General features: G+C 47.1%; 2 protein-coding genes across 2 annotated transcripts in view; one reads left to right on the plus strand and one right to left on the minus strand.

Annotated features, from left to right (window-relative positions):
* Positions 1-21,591, plus strand: part of DOCK2 (dedicator of cytokinesis 2) — a 371,400-nt gene that overhangs the window by 175,942 nt on the left and 173,867 nt on the right. The window lies entirely within an intron of this gene.
* On the minus strand, positions 1,143-20,097 carry INSYN2B (inhibitory synaptic factor family member 2B). Its single transcript, XM_010980441.3, has 3 exons — positions 17,869-20,097; positions 16,666-16,740; positions 1,143-1,445 (listed from the first exon to the last, which is right to left on the minus strand). The coding sequence occupies exons 1-3, from the start codon at positions 19,191-19,193 to the stop codon at positions 1,259-1,261; spliced, it is 1,587 nt and encodes a 528-aa protein (XP_010978743.1). The 5' UTR covers positions 19,194-20,097; the 3' UTR covers positions 1,143-1,258.

Genomic DNA, 21,591 nt, shown 5'->3' on the forward strand with positions numbered 1-21,591 from the left:
ACCAGGCTGGTGGAGAATTTAACAAGAAGGAATATGAGCCTCGCCAACCTACCCCTCATCCCTAAGAGTATGTAGCAATCACTTAATTATATTCCTTTAGTAGTTTGTTCAGCCATGCAAGTTTGACTGGACCCACATGTATGGGGGTCTTGTCAAAAGAAATGAGCCAGACTTTAAAAGAATTTAGACTTTGGGAAGGAAAGGTCTTTAATACTAAAATGGAAAGAGAAAAAAAATCCTCACCCCAAGTCCTGCTGCTTCTTCAATCAGGTGGCCATTGCCTGGTCACCAGGAAGGGAGGCTGTGGAGATTAACATACCTTTAAACTTATCTACAAGGCTGTTGCAGGGATAAATGAGCGAGAACCAGTGTTGTGTTTTATCTTAGTCTTATTTATGTTACTGGTAAGACGAAATGGACAGACAGGCTGCTGGATCTCCTGATCTGAAAAGTTTCAGGGAAATTAACTGTGGAATCTTAAAGTTCAAACCCAAACCAGAGCCCATCCATTTGCCAGGCGGCCTCAGGCCTCAGGCTGAGAAGCAGGGTGATTTAAGGTGGGCCCCCGAGTAGCCACAACTGCAGGATACTCACACCTGCAAGTCCCTTGTGTCCTGCAGCGACCTTACTCTGCCACAGACTCTGAGGCCCACACAGCATGAGATGACAAATCCTTGCTTTGGGATCAAGGGGCTAATTAAGCATGAAAACAACCCAACCCCCAGGTGATCTTGCAGTTTTATGCCCTGCCCGCTTTGTTGTGCTTATTATGTATGCCAATATCTTAGAAAACTGCCAGTTTCAGTATCTTTTTTTTTTTTTTTCTGAGTATCTGCTTAAAATCTTCCTGCTCTGCACAACACTTTGCTTTTCCTTTGGGATAATGGACCCAGGATGGGCAGGAAGTGCTTAGCATCCCAGAGATATAGGAAAGGGCGAGGGGGCATTTGCCCATGGTGGGAATCTAGACCCTCAGACCACACTGTGGCCTGGCTGGGTGTGACAGGAAGCAAGGCAGGTAGTCACTCGGGTCCATGAAGTCCTCAGCCAGCAGTGGCATGCACTCAGGTGAGGCTGTGGTCAGGTGTCCAGTGGTGGCTAAAGCAGCCCCCCCACCCTCCCACCCCACCCTCATTGTTGTGGTTTCGCAGGTCGAGTGGCTCGGAGCCTGGGGCCTTTGATAAGAAACAGAGAAGGCCTGAGGGCAGTGATGTGGCCACCTCGTGGAGGGAGGGCAGAGGGAGTGGTCCCCGCAAGCTCAGATCCACCAGAAGCATTTCTTCTTCACCTTCTTGGTTTTCCGCCTTAAGTCCTGTTTCTCGGGGACCGGGGGCTCTGTTGGGGACTTTGGTGGGGGAGATGCCTCCTCAACTGGCTCTGCTTCCTCCAGACTCTGTAGAACTTCGTGGAACCTGCCTTCCTGCTGCCGGAAGTCATATTCTACACTGAAAAACACGGAGAGGAAGGAAGGAAAGTAAAGTCGAATCAGCACACACTGAGTTAGCATCATCAGATGCCCCACTGACGTGGAAGAGCATGGGCTTTGAGATCAAGTCGCAATACTTAAATATCTACCTGCTGTGCGACCTTAGGAAAGTTGTGCCACCTCCCTGAAACCCCGGTTTCTCATGGCTTGAATTGGCACCTGTATTGCCTTCCTCTTGGGGATGTTATTAGGTTTAAGAAAAGCGTGTAACATGGCAACCTGATAGTAGGTGTTCAGGGAATGTTGCTCCCAACTCTCTCTCACATTTATTTGGTGTTTCTAATTGTTCATTCTTTTTGCATACATTTTATGCATGAAAACTGCCTCGTTATAAAATATTTAAGTAATACAGAGGAATAGATAATAAAACTGTCAACTCAGTTTTCTTATCCATAAAATGGGCATAATAATGGCCTCTATTCTATCTCAACGACTTTCTATGGAATTAATATGTATTAATTAAGTGAGAGAATATAAATGAAGTACGTAGAGCAGTGCCTGGCATGTAATAAGCCCTCCACATGTGTTAGCCCTGTTACTGTTGTTTTGCTTTTTTTTGGGGGGGTGGGGTGGCAGTAATTAGGTTTATTTACTCATTTATTTGTTTATTTATTTTAATGGAGGTACCAAGCTTTGAACCCAGGACCTCGTGCATGCTAAATTTGCGCTCTACCACTGAGCTATACCCTCCCCTCCCATTACTGTTATTATTATCATCATTAACTTTATTAACGCTAATATATTCTGTCTTGCTCTTTGCTTTGCTTTTCAACTTAACGATGTGTCTCAGAGAGCTCTACCCATATGCTTACTTCATAGTACTCCTCTATATAGATGTATTCAAACACTCTTCTTTAATGGGCATTTCCAAATCTCCATTTTTTTCTGCTACTTTATTAATGTGTTTTGGAGTCATTAATGCCCCAGGCTCCATTGTATCATCTGTGCACAGGTCTGTGAAGTAAACATGACCAGGGTTCCCAGGGGTTGAGACAGTCGGAAGCTGGGGAGGGCCGGAGCTCTGGCCCGCGCACAGTGGGTGCTCCCACTCCCGCTGCCCTTTGAGAGCTTGGGAGTCAGGCTGGTGGGCGTCAGGAACTCTCAGCCTGTCTGGTAACTCTGACTCAGCCTTCTGAGAACCTCAAGAGCTGGGCCAGAAAGACTGAACCCTGGAGACGTCTCTGCAAACTGCATGGGCACTCTCTGCCCTTAGCTGTCCACACTTCCCTCGCTAGGAGATTCACTCCCAGAGGAGTTACCAGTGCCAGAATGCTTGTAAGAAGGCTCTTAAGCTTATGGCTGTGTTTGTTACCTGATTTCATACTGGAACTCTCAGAAGGCCCAAAGATGCGGAGCCAGCGTGGGAGTGTGGAGAGTGGGGGAAATGCAGAGTCACGCAAACAGTGCATGCTCCTTGTTTGGCAAGGAGGAAAAGGAAATGTGTCCTATGGAGGGTGACAGAGCCTCTGATGGTTTGTGATGTGGCCTAACTGGGCTGAAAAGGAGCTGTCTTTAAAGGGACTCTGTCCCGGTATGCTATGTCCATGTCACCTCCCAGAGACCCAGGGTCAGAGTAAGTCCTGCCAAAAGGACAAAGCATGATTGTCACACGTGACTAATAAAGCCCCCATATGGGACCTTGTCACTGGGCACTCTGAGATGGAAGAAACTAAAGAGTCAGAAGAGCTGGGCGGCCTGTTTTGTAGCCAGACCAGTGGGGTGTCAGTGCTTAGGGAGCCACAGGGATGGGTGTCAGATTATTCTGTTTCTGTATTTTTGATACGTTTTCCCTGGAATTTTCTTCTCCCCGGCTTACATCCTGTTATTTCCTGCTCTTCCCTGGTCTCCTCCAGTGGGACATACTCCTGGCTGGGTGACTTACATAATGTACGTAGCAACACAGGCTGTGTTTTCCTAGGCAGAACTCTGCAACCGATTACCTGTGAGATCTTGGCAAAGCCATTTCTCGTATTCAAGCCACAGCATCCTTATCTGCAAAATGCTCGTGGTATCTACTCCTAGGATCTCAGTGAAGTATGGACAACATCATGCACGTATGACACTCAACTCAGAGCTAGGCACCAACAAACACTGGACTCCATTTAGCTAGTCATTCAACAAGCATTTATTGAGTATCCTCCATATACTAGGCCCTGTGCTAGGTTCTGGGGGAGGAGTGATAAACAGACGCCAGACAGACAGGCAGGCATTATCCCTGGCCTTTTGGCTCTGGTAATCCGGTGACTCTGTGTCCTTAGTAAATGCTAGCCAATATCAAGAGCTATTAGAGACTTTCTAGCCAAAGCTCAGGATTTTCCAGATCAGTGAACAGAAGTATTAACAGACATACACTGAGGCTCCTGCTTCCAGGAGGTACTACCCAGCACTGCACCCCTGTTTGTCTCTGAGCTTGGGCTGGGTTTCTGTCACCACTACCTTTACCTCACTCTCCCCAGTTGAAATTTAAGGAAATGGATTCAGAGACTGGAGAAGAGTTGTCTCCAGCAATCTCCCATTGCTTTAAGGAAAGAATTTAAAGCAATGAGCTGCAAACTCTGATTCTCACCCTCTCATGCATTATTTCACAGACAGAGAACGTCCACATTCTTAGTTCTCCTAGCTACTGAAATACCCCTGCCCTCCTTTCACCAAAGCAAAAAATAATCTTCGTCCCAGAGTGTTACATGGGGCCAAAAAAAGTGGGTACCCTCTGCTCATTCTAGTAATTTCCTCTGCTTTCTGGTATAGGACATTCCATCTATCCATCCATCCATCCATCCATCCATCCATATATCCATCCATACATCCATCCTACCACCCATCCATTTATTCATCCAACCTTCCACCTATGCAGCCAGCCAACTGATTAGCCATCTAACTACCTATTCATTTATCCAACCATCCATTCATCTATCTATCCATCCATCCATTCATCCATCCATCCATCCTACCACCCATCCATCCATCCATCTAATCATCCAGCTATTCAACCATCCATCCATTCATCCACCTGTTCATTTATTTGGCCAGCCAGCCAGCCAGCCAGCCAGCCAACCAACCATCCTTCCATCCATCCATCCAATCATGCATCCTGCTCTTGGTCTGACACTGTGTTCAGTTACAGGGACATAACAATGAGATACAGATGTCGATACTGCTTTTGTGGCTCTTGCTTCCCTGTGTGTGAGACAGATGATTAAACTAACAATTGCTTTAAAAGTATGCCTTAAATATATCTCAGCTACCCTTACTTTCCAGCTCTTCATCTGTATGCCTCTCCCAAATTATATGAACACACACATAAACCAGCCTCCTCCTTCTCCTTATGTGTGACATTTCTCTGACTTCGTAATTCAAACAACAACAACAAACCACCTGAGTTTGTCAAGACTCACAACAGTATCCTAATGCCAACTAGAAAAAGTAACGCTCTAGGTGAATCCAGAATGTGTGTAGCGCTGGCATGCCTGGGGACGGAAGAGCCGGGAGACAGAATGTAAAGTCTGTCTCAGCTCACAACTTAAAGTGCTGCCCATCGTAGAGGATAGAGCAAGGGCTCTCGAGAGGAATACTCCTGGGGTTTGAACCGAGGTGGTACCATTTACTGGCTGGGTGACCTTGGGCAAGTTGCTTCTCTTTCTGGGACCCAACTGGAAGTGGGGGTAATGAAGCTACCTCCCTGGGTGGTTGTGCAGATAACACCATGACAGGGACAATGGCCTCACGTAGGAGATGGTCTCCACCCACTCCACTAAGTCTTCTGTCCTCCTGTCTTAGGGACTGAATGCCTCACCTGCTCCCTCATACCTTCAACTCTTCAGTAATTGTACACCTTGCCGGAAACATCACTCTTCACCCCTCCCCTCTGTGTACATTCAGGGAAGAACACACCCTTTATATTTCTATGGAAACACCACAGGGTTCCTTTATAACCATTGGGACTTAGGGAGCTCCCCACCGTCCTCTTGCAGCTGCCCCACACCCCGGTCTTGACAATTTAAAGGGGATTAAAAGTGACTTTCTTTTCAAGGCCAGGCAAATAACAGAGTATAGAGAAGCATGTGTGCTTTGGAAAGAAATTAATGTTTTTTAGGCCAAAGCGATTTATTAACATAAAGGAAAATTGTCACTTTTCTTCTCATTCATCCGTTTGACAAACTACTGTTTAGTTTGGAAGTGAGGAAAAGGAGTATATTTTGTTCTGGTAGCAGCTGCTTTGTAAATGGGCAGAGGGCAGTGCCCTTTCTCATCTGTCTCTCATTTTGAGGCTGGGTGGAGAAGAAGAGATACCCCTCAGCTTCTTTGCCATCCCACACCATATTCAGCAACCTCTTGAAAAGGGGGATCTTGCTTGGTGAGAATTCAAGCAAACTCTTAACAGAGGGTTGTTTATAGATTCTGGGGAGTGGGTTTGGTACCCAGGCAGAACACCGGTATCTTTCCCAGCCTTATTTCCCCTTCTCTCTTTCCTCTTAATCTCCCTACCCTCCCACCCTTACGTCTCCATCCACATTCCATATGGATGAAGAGGAGTGCTGAGTGCTTAGTTGGTATAGAGCTCTGGCTCACAGTGGGGGACAAATGGTGGTCAAGAGATTGTTACAATACAGGATTCAGGCTTGGACCCGTTAAGATAGTCTGGAGCATTCAGGGTCTGCGAGGTTGGTCCTTTGAGGATGCAGGGAGTACCCGATGCCTGGTTCAGGGATGCTCAGTTCACTGTGTGGGGAGCCTTAGAGCCTTTCCCGGCCAAGCCTGTGTGCGGTGCCGCTTTGCATTTAGAACGGAGCTGTGTGTAAACCGAGAGTGGAAAGAGTTTTCAGGTTTGCCTCTTGAGGGCACCTCACTAATCTCACTGACAGATCAGTGCTCCAGCCATCATGCTGGGTGAAAAGCAGAAGGATGTTTTTTCAGGTAATTGGAAGTAGCGAGAAGCCCTAAGTCATGGCTTGTCTGGAAGGAGAAACAGTGAGAAGGAAAAAGTAGATAAATGCGTATAAATATATAAGCCAACAGCAGAGTCAGATTCTGGATACAGCATCTTGGCTGGGCAAACTGAAGTTGGGTGAAAACAGAAAGAGATGAAAGTTTATCTAGAAACAAACAATAGAAACCTCTTACTTTTATACAGCACTCATTTCATATTCACAGTAGCTCAGGAATCAAGGGAGGTTGTTACCCCATTTAACTGACCAGTGAGTCGGTGAAGGGAAGTCACACTATGAGTTATGATCAGAGTTATGATCAGAATCTCAGCTTGCTTGCTTTCCTGACTCCTAGTCCTCTGTTTTTTTTCCTGAAAGGGGATCAAATGTTTTAGCCCAGGGCTTAGCTGTTAGCAGAGTCTTACTTTAAGAAGTTAAAGATATAACAAAAGAGCACCTGGACCACGTTGCGTGAGGACACATGAGTAATTTAAATGGAGAAGAAGGAGGAGAGGAGAAGGAGGAGGAGATGGAGAAGGAAGTGAAATCTGTATGCAGACGCTATACTGCAAGTTCAGAATTCTCACATCTCATTGCAATTCTCACAGCCCCATGAGACAGATATTATCTTCATTTCACAAATGAGGAAACTGAGGCAAGGGGAGGTTAAATGTTCTGCCAAGGGCACACATAGTAAGTGGCAGAGCTGAGATTTGAGCCTAAATTTTCTGACTCCAAAGCTTGTGCACTGAGATACACAGCACTGAAAGAACGGTAGTCTTCACCTTTGTCAGATCCTGGTACCAGATGGCTGTCGGGTGGGGTGGTAAGGGGTCCCGTGCACCTGAATGACCTCGCAGCCTGCTGCGGAACAGACCCAACCTGGGGCTGGGCTGCGTGGAGGACCCTTCGTGTCCCAGCTGACCAGCCGGCTCTGCCACCGTTCTCCCAGATTGCAGGGACATCCTGACAGGGAGGCTGCGTACTCAGAGAGGACGGGCACCCCCATAGGTGGCAGCTAACTCAAGGTAGTATCTGGGCTTCAAAGTCTTGGGTCTGGTGTAGGCTGCTGAGGTCTGCAGTGGCCCTTTGCTCTTCCTTCTCGGCAGTTGGGTCTTGCTCTTTTATCAAGAGAAATAATGCGGAGCCATAAAGTCCAAGCAGGCTGGCTGAGAAACCGGTGGTCCATGGCATCTCCCCAAAGACCAGACCACTTCCAAGTCCCTTTCCGCCTTTTCATCCCCAGTGGAGGGTTTCTCTGGCCCCGCTTGCCATAGAACCCAGGTGCACCACAGATTTGCTGACCTCCTACAACTTTCTGTTTAAAAGAATTAGCTGTGAGAATCAGTGGAATCTGCGAGGTAGTTTTGTTCCTGCCCACTTGGATTAATCACCCCACTTTGGAAGGGATCTCTGGGGAAAAATCACAGTCTGGGCAAGTAGAAATTTTAGTTAGTTTTTTTCCCCCCCAGCCTGGAGGGCATATTGTTTCTAAAACTTTCTCCTAATGACCAGTTTACTCATTATTTATAGGGTGCAATTTGAAGCCTCACAACTCCCAGCCATTTCAAGCTGGCAAGTGCACCCCTTCTCCTTGGGCATCTGTCTGCTGACAAGTCCTCAGGGAATTGCAGGTTCTCTTCTTGGCTTGTAAATAAGCAGGGCCGGGCTGCAGAACTCTTCACGGCCAACTACTGTCTGCGAGAGCAGGCTGTGCTCTGGGTTCCGTGGCTGTGAGTCGAGAATACGTTCACATTAAGCCCTCAGAAAGAGAAGGCCATTTCAGAGAGCTTTCACACAAATGTTCACTGATAAGGCAAGGTCAGAAGGTAAGAGGGGAAGGGACAGGAACGTCTCCTGAAAGCAGGACCGGGTTAAGCCCTAGCTCTGTTGGATCTTGGACAAGTCACATATCCTCTCTGAGTCTCAGTTTCCTCATCTGTAAAATGGGAATAATCACCACACCCATATTTTAGGGCGGCTGGGAGGCTGAAAAGAGATGATACATGTACAGTGTTTAGCAAAATGCCTGGCACAGTGCCTGGTTCAAGAAATGGTAGTGATTGTTACATTAACTTGACAGAGAAATAAAGATTGGGTCATTCTGTGGTCAGCTGTGGCCCGCATGCCAGCAGCCATCCATTTGTTACTCCTGCGAAATCCTCAACTTGCTTGATTTTATATTTATGGCGTGTTTCAGCCTCTTTAGCTATTAATGCATTAAAACAGGTTTCATGTTTTTATTGCAGATAAATTGCTGATGCTGTAAATTCTGCTTCTTCCCCCTTTCACTCTGGGGAGAAGAAGAAAGGGATAAACATACCGAGAGAAGCGGGGACTAGAGGAAAATGTCTTGGGGATCACACTGTTGAGACTAAGAGAAATTTCCACGTGTACCCCAGACTCTATGCCTGTGCTACATGCTTGGCGGTAGTTGTTCTGGAGATGCTGGGTAGTATTACCGTTAACATTTGAAATGAACGCTGCTCGGTCCACACTGAAATGGGATGCGAGCTGCAAAGGCATTGTGATTACTAGAAAGAACAGCCATGCTGTGTGCTTTATAATTACTCCTCACTGCGGGCTTCGTTGCTGGCCAGAGAGAGGACTGTGGCTGGAAGACGAGGCTCTCACAGTTCACCTGGCTCCATGCTGGGAGTGCGTCGTGAGCAGACGAAAGGAAAATACTAAATAATTTATGTGGAAAGTTGGCTGCTAAACTCAACAGGCCTGGGAGCATACTGCATTTCTAGTGAAATGCCTTTTTCTCCGGTTAGGTAATAGCTTTAAGAGGCAGGCAAAGTCAAGAGCCAGTGGCCAGGAAACTCAGCCCTAGACAGGAACTCAAGAAGGCTCTCAGCGCGCCACTGACTGCATGACCCCGGGTGACTCACATAGCTCTCCAGAGCCTCTTTCCTTGGTTACTTGAAGGCCTGGCTTTTCTCCTAGAGGGCACACAGCTGTGCAGCTTTGGCCTGTGTTCCAGAGACTCCTTATGATAAGTTCTGAACATCAAAACAGTGAGGGGGCGACACCAGCAATGGGGATGGCTGGTTGCAGGACACAAAGGGAGGCACTTGGCAGCAAGTCTCCCTTTGAATATCCATAAATTCTTCTCCGCCTGGCTCCGGGGAGTTGTGGCGATGAAGGAATCAGTAATGATGAAAAAGCAGCCCATGGCCTGTGGACTCTGAGGACAGGAGGGCATGGTGGTGGAGGATGCCGGAGTTCAGCCTCATGCTTGTTCCCTGGGTCAGGAGCCTGTGAGGGTCTCCTGAAGTGGGAGGTGCTGGGCAGTGCTTTGCACGACCCCCCCCCCCCATCAGGTGTTTGCAATTGCCCTTCCAGGCCGCATCGGATGGCAGGCAGTTGCTAGCATTTGGGCCCTCGGGCTGGGAGCAGAACTGGGCTCTAATTGGTCTGAACCTTAATTGGAGGAGGAAAGTCAACAGGGATTGCCCTTCCCTTCCTGATCCAGATGAGGCCCGAGGAGGTGGGAGATACGGGTGGAAGGAGAGGCTACAAATGAATCCCCTGCGTAATGCATAATGAAGGCCCAGGACCCCAAGCAGACTGGCAGAAACCCATTTTCTCTTCTCACTGGAAACAGAAGGCATCAAGAGATACACTTACCCTATGAGCAAGCCCCCCCCCCCGTCCCTTTCCTTTTGCCTCCACTCTCACCTGCACCCCCTAGTTAGGTCTGTGCACGAGCACCTAACCCTGTAATTGAAGGCAAGCAGAAAGGTGCATCATCTTTCCAACGATGCATTTAAAACTAAGCTAGTTTCTGGGCTGTTGTATTAATAAGAGCTTTCTATTCATGGACATGTAGGCAGATTGTCACAAAAGTTTCTAGTAAATCAACTCCCACCTCCTTTCAAGATGCTGATTTTATACAGTCGAATGTTTGTCAAGCTTTACTGAGATCAGACTTTCCCAGTCGGACTGTCTGTAATGGCAGATTCCCGTCCTCCACCCACGCCTCTGATCCAGCAGGTTCGGGGAGTGAGGACCAGCATCCAGTATTCACAGGTACCCAGGAGGCTCTGATGCAGTCGGTCCGGGGTCACGCTCTGAGAGCACTGTTTAGGGCCTGCATCAAACACACACCCTCACAGTGCCCTTGGCCGAGGAGAGCTCAGCTATACCATGTTCTGCTGAGCCCTAATACCCCTCAAGCAGGTCTGGCCTCTGAAGGCAGCGCGCTGTGGAATCTGGCCAACAGGCAGAGAGGACTGAGTTCCAGTCTCGTCATTGCAACTTAGTAGTTTCAGAATAATTGTGCATGTGCCTCCCTCTCAGTCTCAATGGTCTAACCCGAATATCGTGCAAGGGCCTGAGCCTCAGTTGTAAATGGGACTATTTTCACCCATCGTATGTGGTTGTGAGGATTAGAAGGGAGAACAGAAGGCATTTATAATAACCAGTAATAATAGACGCTCAGTAAATGGCAGGTCTCTTCTTATTTCTTTCCCCTAGTTTTCATCCCAACAGATGCCTGCTCTCCCCTGCTGTCACAGTTATAAAAATCATCAAAGTCAAATAAACCAGCCTCCAATTGGATGTGAGCAGTTGATGAATTGTAAGGGTTTGATCCAGGTGTGTTAGTTTCCTATTGCTGCCGAAACATATTACTGCAAATTTAGCAGTTTAAAAAACAACACAACCTGACTCTTAAGAGTTCTGGAGGTCAGAAGTCCTCTGGAACTATAAATCAAAGTGTCAGCAGAGCTGTGTTTCTTCTGGAGGCTCCCGGAGACAATATGTCCCTTGCCTTTTCCAGCTTTTGGAGGCTGCCCACATCCTTTGGCTTGTGACCACATCACTTCTGCCTCTGCTTCTGTTGTCACAGCTCCTTCCCGGGCTCTCCCTCTCCTGTCTCTCTCTTTCCCTTATAAGGATCCTTGTGATTACATTAGTCCCAACTGGACAATCCAAGCTACTCAGCCTCAGTTTAATCACACCTACAACATCCCTTTTGCCAAGTAAGGTAATATATCCTCAGGGTCCAGGAATTAGATCGTGGACATCTCGTGTGGACACTGTTCTGCCTCCTATGCTGGGTTTTGATGTTTTGCCAAGAGAAACTGAAGATCTAATGCCTTAATTCCCTCTTCCAAAGAGATCACTGGGGCAGTTCAAACACCATAGAAGGGAGAGATTTTAGCCTGGAGGGAGTTTGCAGTTTTCCACAAATCGAACTTTGCCTTTCCTGCCACGGCTGATACAGCAGTACTGGGCAAGGAGGTTGGATGGCTGTGGTGAACAAGGATCTCAATGTCCTGTGAAATTGCAACAAGCTCTCTGAGTCATCAGAGGAAGATTTGATTAGGTTCCATCTTGTCGTGTCCCAGGTATTTGAAAATTGAGAATCCATGTACTACATTCAGTCGCTGTTTGATTCAGTTCCAAAAGATCTACTGTGGACCTGCTACACAGAAGCCTACCTTCCTTAATAGGAACATTTGATTAATCGAGACCTTCTGTTTTCCCCACCTAAGGGTAGGGACACACACAAGTAGTAACATGACTTGACTTTTAGGCCATCTAAATAGCTGTCTCAAGCTTTTCATTCTTCCCCTAGTCAGTATAGCCATTCCCTTCTTTGACAAGATTCTGTTGAGCACTAACTATGTATTAGACCCTGGCCCACGACTTTGGGATACTAGCCATTTGCTGAAGCAAAGAAATTCATAAACACTGCGTTACAATGCAATAGGATAAATGGTCCAGCAGAGGAACGTGCGTGCCAAGGGAGTCCTTCTTGGGAAGGAGTGTAAGGTTATTCAGAGGAACTGGCTTTTAAGCTGCAAGACTAGGAAATTTCCAGACAAAGCGGGACATAAAAGGCATTCCAGGAAATGAGGAAACTTACGCATGATGGAACACACAGAATTTGAGGCCAGCTGAGTAGTTCCCAGTGGCTGGGGAGAAATAGGAGACCCAGCAGGTAAGAGGGTTAGTATCATATTCAAAGGACTTGAAAAATTAGCTAAAGGAAACAAAAGGAACCAAGACAAAATTGTTTAGCAGGAGAGTGACATGATCAGATTCTACTTTTCAGGTAATTTAGAAACCTGTGTGGAGGATTACTTAGGATGGGGCAAAAGGGACCTGTGGCAAAAAGACCAGTTAGTGTTGAAGTGACCAATGATGAAGGTCTTCATGGACCAGAGACAGAGGGGATGAGGCTAAGGGGCTGGCTAAAGAAAGTAGAATCCAGTTTGATGTGTGTTGTGAAGGAGCAGAGTGAGGCAATGAGGACTATAATTTCTTTATGGAGTCATGGTTAATGGTGTTGAACAAGAAAAGAAATGTAAGAAGAGAATTTTGTGGAGGAAGATAAGGCACGTGTTTTCGTATATGGTGAATTTGAAGTACCCATGAGATATCAAGATGGAAAGATCTGTAGGTGGTTCAAATATACATATGGGGAGAGAGAGAGAGGACTCATAAAAAGGGTAGGGGAAGGTGGTGTCTTGGAAATTAAAATTAAACTCCATGATTTCAAGTGAAACCATGAACAGAGGCAAAGGATGAGAGGAAGAGACAGCTTGTCCAGGTAGACCCCCGAACAAACAAGAGCTCTTCTGTTGCTCTCTCCTTTCCAGCACCTTTCAAATCTTCCATGGCCAACCTCTCTCCTCACCCATTGAAAGTGGTGAGTTTGCAGCTGTCTCTTCATTTCCATTTCCAAAGGAACATACTTGGATAATAGAAGAATTTTTTTTTTTTTCTGAGAAAGACCTCCTTTTCCCTTAAAATATTTGAGGCATTTTACAACTTAAACCAAGCAGATTTTTTCCTGGGAGCTACAGCCAGAAAATAAATGCATGATCTGTCATGGAGTCAAAGCCTTACAGAAAGGCTCTGTGATTTTTAGAGTAAATGTGAAGAGAAAGTACCGGGAGGTATGGCTGAAGGAGCAGAGAGCAAGGTGAGGGAGAGAGGAGGGAGGAAAGGGAGCTGATTCCTTAGGACACTGCTTCCCAAAATGCGATCATTCGTTCACCAACTTCATGGTTTTTGTGAAGCTCCCCACACACCACCTGCACAATTATTTACTTAATTTTTTTCCTCTCTAAATCAATTCACTTTTTAACCTTAAAAAACATGGCTACAAAACAGGCAAAATAACTTGAAAATGGAGACCTGCATCACTTACAGTAAATACGTAGGGAGACTAGCTCTGAAAGTTAAAAAGCTTCCATAAAGAATTAGAAAGGATTACATTCTGGCTGGATACTGTTGCTTGCCTATGGCTATGAACCTGAAACATGCTTTTTCTTAGCAAAAAGTGTGATAAGCGGGCATTAGAAAGGTTTTTAAAGACATTCTAGCAACAAAGTCAGGCTTCTCCCTTTAGGCAAATCAGAGAGATTGAAATGAATTTGATAAGAGAATAACCTTCTCACTCATAAGTAATTCAGTGCTATTTAATCTTGGGTACCACAGGTGGCATTGATGAAACCCTTTGCATAGCTTGTCCTAGGATTAGTGCTAAACAGAGATGAGGGGAGTGGGGACTAAACAGCCTGGAGCCAGCTGGAGCCCTAAAGCCAGTTCCCACGCTCTTCCCTTGGAGCCCACAGCAGGCAGAACTCAAAGGAGTCCGTTTTTCCTGGTGTGTGGGAGCTCCTGAGAGCCGTACGTGGAATCTTTGGGCACTGGTCTTGGTTGAGCTCTCCTTGGTGAAGCAGGATCTACCAAAGTGATTCCTGGTTAAGAGGAAAGCCAGTGAGGCTTTGAGGAGTGGGTGGGCAGAAGGCTCCTCTTGGGGCAGAGAGCGTGAGCTGGATAGAACCGATGACCCCACGTGCCTGGGTGGAAGCAAGCAGCGCAGCCATAGCCTTGGGCTGGTGGGGCCACTTAGAAAACCTTATGGATTGCTAACTTCGCAGCAACATCTCCAGCAAGCCATCCATCTCGCACCCATATGCTTTATGTACAGTGACGTGCACTGGGCCCATCCATCACAGGGAGAGAGACTGCAGCTTAGCAAGGCCTGAGGATGAGTATTTCACATCACTGATGTATTAGTTTGTTAGATCTGACTTTCCAGGACGCAACACAGGGTTTGAAGTCATTTGAAATGTTAAAAAAAAAAAAAAAGACAACTCTCATTTTCCCCCAGTTACTATGACAGGGATGTTGTTCTGATCTCTTTGCCTTCATCAAATTAATTGCCTGTTCCTTCTCAATGGCTTAGATACAAGGGTATAGATACTGTCTGGAAGAACAGTGTGGCTTTGAATGGTAATGAGGGGTGGAGGCATACAATGGCTGCTCTTCTTGGAAAATTGGAAAGGGATGTGTGGATGAAGGTTTGCTAAGCCATCCAGGGTTGTAACTGAATTTAGAATGTTTGCCTGGGATGTTTGAAGTAAGGACTCAAAAGATGCAAATATTCTCCGACTTGTTGGAGGGTTATGCTTTAGCCAAATATTACCAGTTTTAATTCAGCCTAGAACATCAGAACGCCGGAACTGAAAGGGACCATGGGACCATCTGATTAAAGGCCCTCATTTTTCAGATGAGGAAACTCAGAGGCCAGAAATGAATTGCCCAAGGCCAGGGCATGAAACTCAACAGTAGATTAAGAAATAACCATTTGCCCTTTTCATTTGTAGAACCTAAATAAAAAGTCATCTTAAGGTAACAGGAAATAACATCATCTGGCTGCTGAAAAAAAGAGACTGTCCCAAGTTTAGATGGAAGTTAGTTAAAAATAATTCTTTTTGCTTATGAGGAAAAGTTTTTTTGTCCTCCCTAACAGTCTAGACATGTAATGATTTTTGTCTTCCTGGTGATTAGGAAATTTGCTTAAGATAGGGGATACTAAAACAAAAAAGGAGCAAAAAAGGTACACATTTGATGAGACTTCCTAATCATTCTTTCCAATGCACAAGCCTTTTTCCAGGGCCCCCGTTTCAAAGGAGCTATTTCATTCCCATGTAAAGGGCATTTTCTGTGAGAGGTGCTGAAACTTCTGTTATTTGGTGACAGCACTGTGTGGTCCTGTGGCTCCCTAGGTGTAAACAGTTGACAGTTCAGTGAGAAATGCCCAAGGCCTTGCCTGGGGGTCGGGGCCCCCTGATGTCCAAGCCACCCCCTCCCCACCCCCTGCCCTTGTTAGGATGAAGTCTCAGGATTCTGCTGCAGAGAATGAGACGTGTCAAAAAGAAGACACACGGTGACCCAGTTTGCTCAGGCCCTGGATGCCTTTCTCATCAGAGAGAGAGAAGTAATAGAGAAAAATCAAACCATACACTTTTGTTAAACAAAATTAGATGCTATCAACTGAAATGACAGCTTTTGACCATTTCTGCACTGTGCCACTGGAAGTGGACTTCCAGCGTAGAGGGCATCGATCTTTCCAGTGATGACGGGAATCAGCTCTCGGGTTTGTACAGAATTTTGCTGTTACAAAAGGCACTCACATGTATTTTCTCATTTGCTCCTCATGGCAGCTCTGAAGAGGGGATAATTGTTCCCACTCTACAGATGAGGAAACTGAGCCCCAAACAAGTTAGCAGGTGTAGACTTGGGGGGTTTTGACTCCAAATTTTGTGCTCTTATCACTGTATGATCTTCCTCTTTTATTGCTTATAAAAATCCACCCTGTTGCAGCAACCTTAGCCCCTGCTGGAAAGAAATAATGTACTTAGAAATGGATACACAGTGTTCAGCACAGTTCTTGACATGTTCTCACTGCTTGGCGTGTGATTACTACAGTGGAGGAAGAGGTGGTGTGATGCACTAATCAGATCACAGGGCTTGGGGTCAGAAAGATCTGGAGTTGAGTCCCAAGTCTCTGAAAATTTGACTTGAAAGCCCCTTCTGCTCTCTGAAAATGCTGTATGTGAGTGGGGCCAAGTGGCTGAACTCCCCTGAGGACATAAACACCTACCTCACGAGGCAGACTGTGAAATGAGGTGCAAATGGGCATGCAGAGTTTAGCACGGTGCCTGTAGTTAGTGTTCAGTAAGGGTAGGGGTGCTTATCTCAGAAGGATTTCCTCATGGACCTGATTGTGAGGAAACAAAGCAATGCCTGCCTTGGAACCAGATGTTAACGTTTCATAGTTAAACACCTTGTCTTTCAAGTCTCAGGTATTCAGAAGCCTCCTGTCTTTGCTCCTCTCTTGAGTTCCTGCGTCTAAGGGAGTTTACAAGAGTGTTCTGTGCACACACGCCCCCTCCCTCAAGGCTCCTGTGCTATACAGAGCAGGTCGCGGTTGAGGCCAGGTACCTGTAGATAATGCACGCAGTGTTCTGGCAGGTGCTGCAGTTGTTGAGATCTTGGCCAGTTCGATAAAAGTTGCGCCTGCAAGACAGAGCATTTCCTCGATAAATCTACGGGCACAAGTCCCATGGGATGCGTGCATTCTACCGGCTTATTCCCTGCAGCGCAGCGCTGCCCCTCTCATGGGTACCAAAGTCTGAAGCTGCATGGCCAAAACAAATAAAGAAACAAGAAACCCATATTAATAGGACCTCACATTTCTGGAGGGCTTTATAAATGTTTAAGCACTTTGACATCTGAGGTTTTCTTCATACCCACAACAAGCCTGTAGGATGAGCCAGTTAATCTTACCCTCACATGATAGATGGGGAAACTGAAGGACCTTGCAAATGAATAGAGGAGGAGGATGAAAACTCCTGATCCTTTAGTTGAGGGCATGTCTCTCTGTATCACTGCAGGGCTTCTCTCTTGTAAGGCAGTGTTGATTCTGATCCACATCAGCAAATGCCAGTTAATTACGTCTTCCCTCCCTCACCCTTTTGTTGATTAGCTTTGCCCATTCCTCCTTCTCAGCCTTCAGAGAACACTGTTTCAAGGGGAGAGCATTCCACGCCTAAACAAGTCACTGCCTTCCCCTCCCCAGACTGGTGCTGAGTCCACCCAGGAAAGCATTTTGTGACTTCTCTTTGCAGAATTGTGATCTCATTTCAGTTCCTACTTAGCTGGTCCGCGATGGACGGGCTCAAGCCTTCGAAGTGGTCAGTGGAGGGGAAGGGCAACAGTAAGCTTATCGGCCACCTGAAATCCTCTGTGACAAAGAACTGAAACCCAGTGCAAATGCAGTAACTTGCTACCAGGATGGGGCGGGGTGGGGAGCACCTGCATGCTGTCACTTATCCCCATCATTTATCAACTGGACCCACATCTTAATAAAAGTCATTTTCGACTCTGCTGCTTCATTGCCCCCTTTCTCCAGTCTGTTGATTCCTGGAAACAAAAACAAATCACCATGGAAATCTACCAAAGCCTAGAATGAAATGAAACCCAGTCAGAACAAAGGGAGGCCATTGCTGGCGATTTTGGGAAATATCACCTCACACATTTTGAAGACATTTTACTAACAGAAACCTAAGCTCCCTCTGCCTCTATCCTGACAAAGGACTTCACTCGTAGTTTTTAATATAAAAAAAGAATAATAATTCTCCTTACCCTTCTGTGAGAGCGCGAGCTTTCTCCAAGTCTTGAATTACATTCAGAAGGACTTTAATTTTCTCTTGGTTCGAGTGCAGAGATTCCTCCACGGATTGCAGCCTGCCCTGGAGGTCGCAGAGCTCACCCTGTGCCAGGTGAATCTGATCAATCCCGCCGGTCTCCCTGTTGCTCTGATGTTTGGTCTCCCTCCTTGGAAGAGAGGACGGGAGGTGACCACTTCCTGGACAGTTTTGAAACTCCTGGTTGTCAGACTGGATGGGGTTCTTCGCCGTCTGCTCCTGACACACAGGGGCAGACTTTGACTCACTGGTAGTTTTGAGTGGCTGCAGATCCAGGTGATTGTTACTGGATGGAGAACAGTCTGAAGCTCCCCCTGGCTGGGCTGGCTGGCTGTGGGAGCCTGGTGGAGGGGAGCTGTGAGTCCGTGGATGGGACCGAGATGACAACGGGCCAGGGTCTCTGTCATCATGGTTGTCTTTGGGCAAAAGCAATTCGGGTTTAAGTTTCCCTGTGCCAGGCATGTGGTTGGCACCGCTGGTGGCAAATAAGCAGGAAGGGGATCTTTCTGAATCTGATGGCCACACTCTTCTCCCATCCCCTGGACACGTGTCATCCAAAGCGGGTGTGGAGTTGCTAACCTCAGCAGACCTGTCTGGGCTGAAAGTGGACTCTCTGTCTGCCCAGGTGGGACTGTGATAAATATCGTCTGGGACCTGAACGGCGGCTGTTACTTTCTCTGAGGCCCTCCAGGTCCCTGCTTCCAAGCATATGTTCACAGGCCCATTGCTTTGCACCTTGGACATTCTGGGGAGAAACGAGTGGGACACCTTGACCCTCCGAGGCCCATCCTCAAGATGCGGAGCCAGCCTTAAGTAGGCAAGATCAGAGGACACAATGTCCTGTTCAGAGAGGTTGCCGTTGACCTGGATTGCACTTTGGGGAGCTGTCGGCATTTCTACCAGGGACTTGCTGGCTGTGAGTCTCTTCCTCTTGAAAACTGGGAAATGCTTCCTGAGACTGGGGGAGGTTTGGATGGCAATGTTCCGAAAGCCCCCTGCCTTCTGGGACCTCGGGAAAGAGAGTGAGTAGGTGGGGAGGTGATGGTGCCGGGAGGCCTGAGTCTTGCCCATTACAGCTGGGTCCTCGGAGGTCTGGACGTCAGCCTCAGCGAGGCCAGGTGGAGTCTTACTGGTGCCATCTTCCTTAAACCGTACCTGCTGAGACTTGCTCCTGCGGTGGTGAGGCTGCTTCACAAGCTCCACCGACTCTAAGCTGTTACGCTTCAGAAGCACAGGCCTCACTTTCGTACTTTGCTGGGCCATCGAGCCTCAGTTGAAAGGACTGGGAACACACACGTCTCCTGGGCGCATTTCCTTAGGTCTTTGGGGCAGCATCTGATGGTGGCATCTCAGACACAGAGATCTGCCAGCCAGGATGGAGTGGTCCTCTCCTCTGAGAATGGGCAGCTCTGTTGGCCATTCCCAGCCAATAGGTTTTGCTTGGGGGTGATCCGTCAGGCTTCCCCTGCAGTTAAAATGTTATTCCAGTGCAGCGATAATTGCCAGTTAGATAAACAGTGAGTTATGCTAATTATTAAACATCTGATCTACCACGAGAGCTGGTGGGCTGTTTATCAAGGGAGGCTGGCAGGTGGTTCTGATTCTGGAAGAAGCTTGCTGTCTTGAACAAAAAGACAACGAAAGTACCATTTAGGGGATAGCGCCAGACTCCCAACGTGTGAATTCCAAAAGAAACCTGCTACGTCTGGAACATACGGCTTCCTTTCCGGGAGCATCAATTTCCAGTGTAAGACTACAGGAAACTTAAACACATCTTCTTTCCATCGCATGTAAACAGGCGGAGAAATGAACGACCTGGGGCTTGGCTTCTTTGATGATACAGGACGCGCCTAAGGGAACATCCCCGTTTATGTCAATCACAAATTCCTCCTTTGGGGCCATTGTTTTCTTTCATGCTGTTTCCCTTTTCTTCAGTAAGGGAACTTGATCTTCCTTAAAAAAGCCTCACAAAACCTGGTGGGGTGTGACCAGGACAGGACTGAGGCATCCGAGGGCACTCAGAGGGCAGAGTTCCTGTCGTGGCATCTTGGCTGAAGTTCACGTGTGGGAAAAGTGAGCCACATCTGTAGCCTCAGAGTATTTGAGCCAAAAACTGTGTTCGCTTGGCCTGAAGGGGTCAGGGCCTGGGACCTGGCAGTCTTTGCTGTAGGAGAGGAGAGCCTAAAGGGAAGAGACAACAGTGGCAACTGAGAACGTAGGTCCTGGGGACCTGGGTTTCTCTCCAAATTCCAACCTCCCAGCTAAGCGCTTTTGAGTGGATGGTAGGGGTAAGTCAACTCACTGCCCTTCTGTCAGTTCCCTTAGTGAGTCAGCCGCCTTGTGGCTGCAGGGCCTCGGAGCAAATGCCTCTCTTCCTGGATTATGTCTCCCTTCCCCTCCCAGGTATCACCCAGCCAACTCCCTTTCATCCAGTGAAGCCCCAGCTAAGTGTCACTTTTCCCCAAAATCTTCTCAATGACTCCTCCGTCATGTCCACCTCTGGTGCCAGATCACATAAAGACCCTCCATTATACCTTCTCATCACATCCTTCATAGCGCAGATGGCAGCTGTCCCCAAATCATCATTTGCATATGTATTTCTTTAGTGTGACCCCCCCCCCACCAGCCTGTAAGTCTAAGATGGCAGGAACTGAAAACACATTTTTACTGCTTGGGTGTTTCCAGCCCTCCTTTTGGCTCACTGCGAGTGCTTGATGAGCATTTGATGACAGAGCGGACAGTGAATGAAGGGCAGGTCCTTCGGAAGCAAAGGAGAGCCTGGGGAACGGGGGTTCTAGGTCACGGTGCCCAGGCAACAGGATGATGGATTCTCTATGCTAGGACTGAAACATTTACTCGAGGACAAGATTCTCCCCTAATGTCTTCATTTTTTAAATTGCTCTCCAGGAGATAAATGTGCATAAAATCCTCCATAGAAAGTGTACCATGTAGTAATAACAGTTACCATTTATTGAACACTTATTTCTACCACACTGTGGGCTTTACATGCATTAATCATAACAACTCTCATTTACGGAGGACTCACTAATGCACAGGCTGCTGTTCTCAGCACTTTCCAAGCTGCAGCTCATTCACTCCCTACCCTGTAGCAGGAGATACTATTATTATCCCCATTTTACAGCTGAAGAAGCTGAGGGCCAAGGACGCACAGCTCGTGAAGGGGCCAGGGTCTGGACTTAAGCAGTCTGGCTCCAAACCTGTGCTCTGACCTCTATACTCCATTGCTTTTCCAATATTGCATTTAATCCTTAGAACAAAACTTGATACAGAGAATGGGCAGAGTCTAGGGGAACACTTGCCTCCTGTGTTTGAAAAGCAGGGCTGGCCTCTGAAGGCTGCATCATCCTGTAACTCTGGGGAAACTGCCCTGTTGATGACCGGTTCCCTGGTCACCCTGCACAACGATCCCAAATAGCTCCCCTTTAAAAATCAGTTTCACGTTTCAGTGGCTGCAGAATGTTTTAAATCCAGAAGAATCCAGTCGCCTATCCCCTCCTTCCAAGACTAAGTCCTCTCTTTTCACGGAATAAGTAAGCCTGCCTGGATACCTGCAGTGACAGGGCGCCCACGACCTAATCTCGTAGTCCATAGTAAGTACTTTCAGTAATAGTAGCAAATATGTATTCAGAACTTATTATTA

Source organism: Camelus dromedarius, chromosome 27, assembly GCF_036321535.1.
Source record: "Camelus dromedarius isolate mCamDro1 chromosome 27, mCamDro1.pat, whole genome shotgun sequence".
Taxonomy (NCBI): domain Eukaryota; kingdom Metazoa; phylum Chordata; class Mammalia; order Artiodactyla; family Camelidae; genus Camelus; species Camelus dromedarius.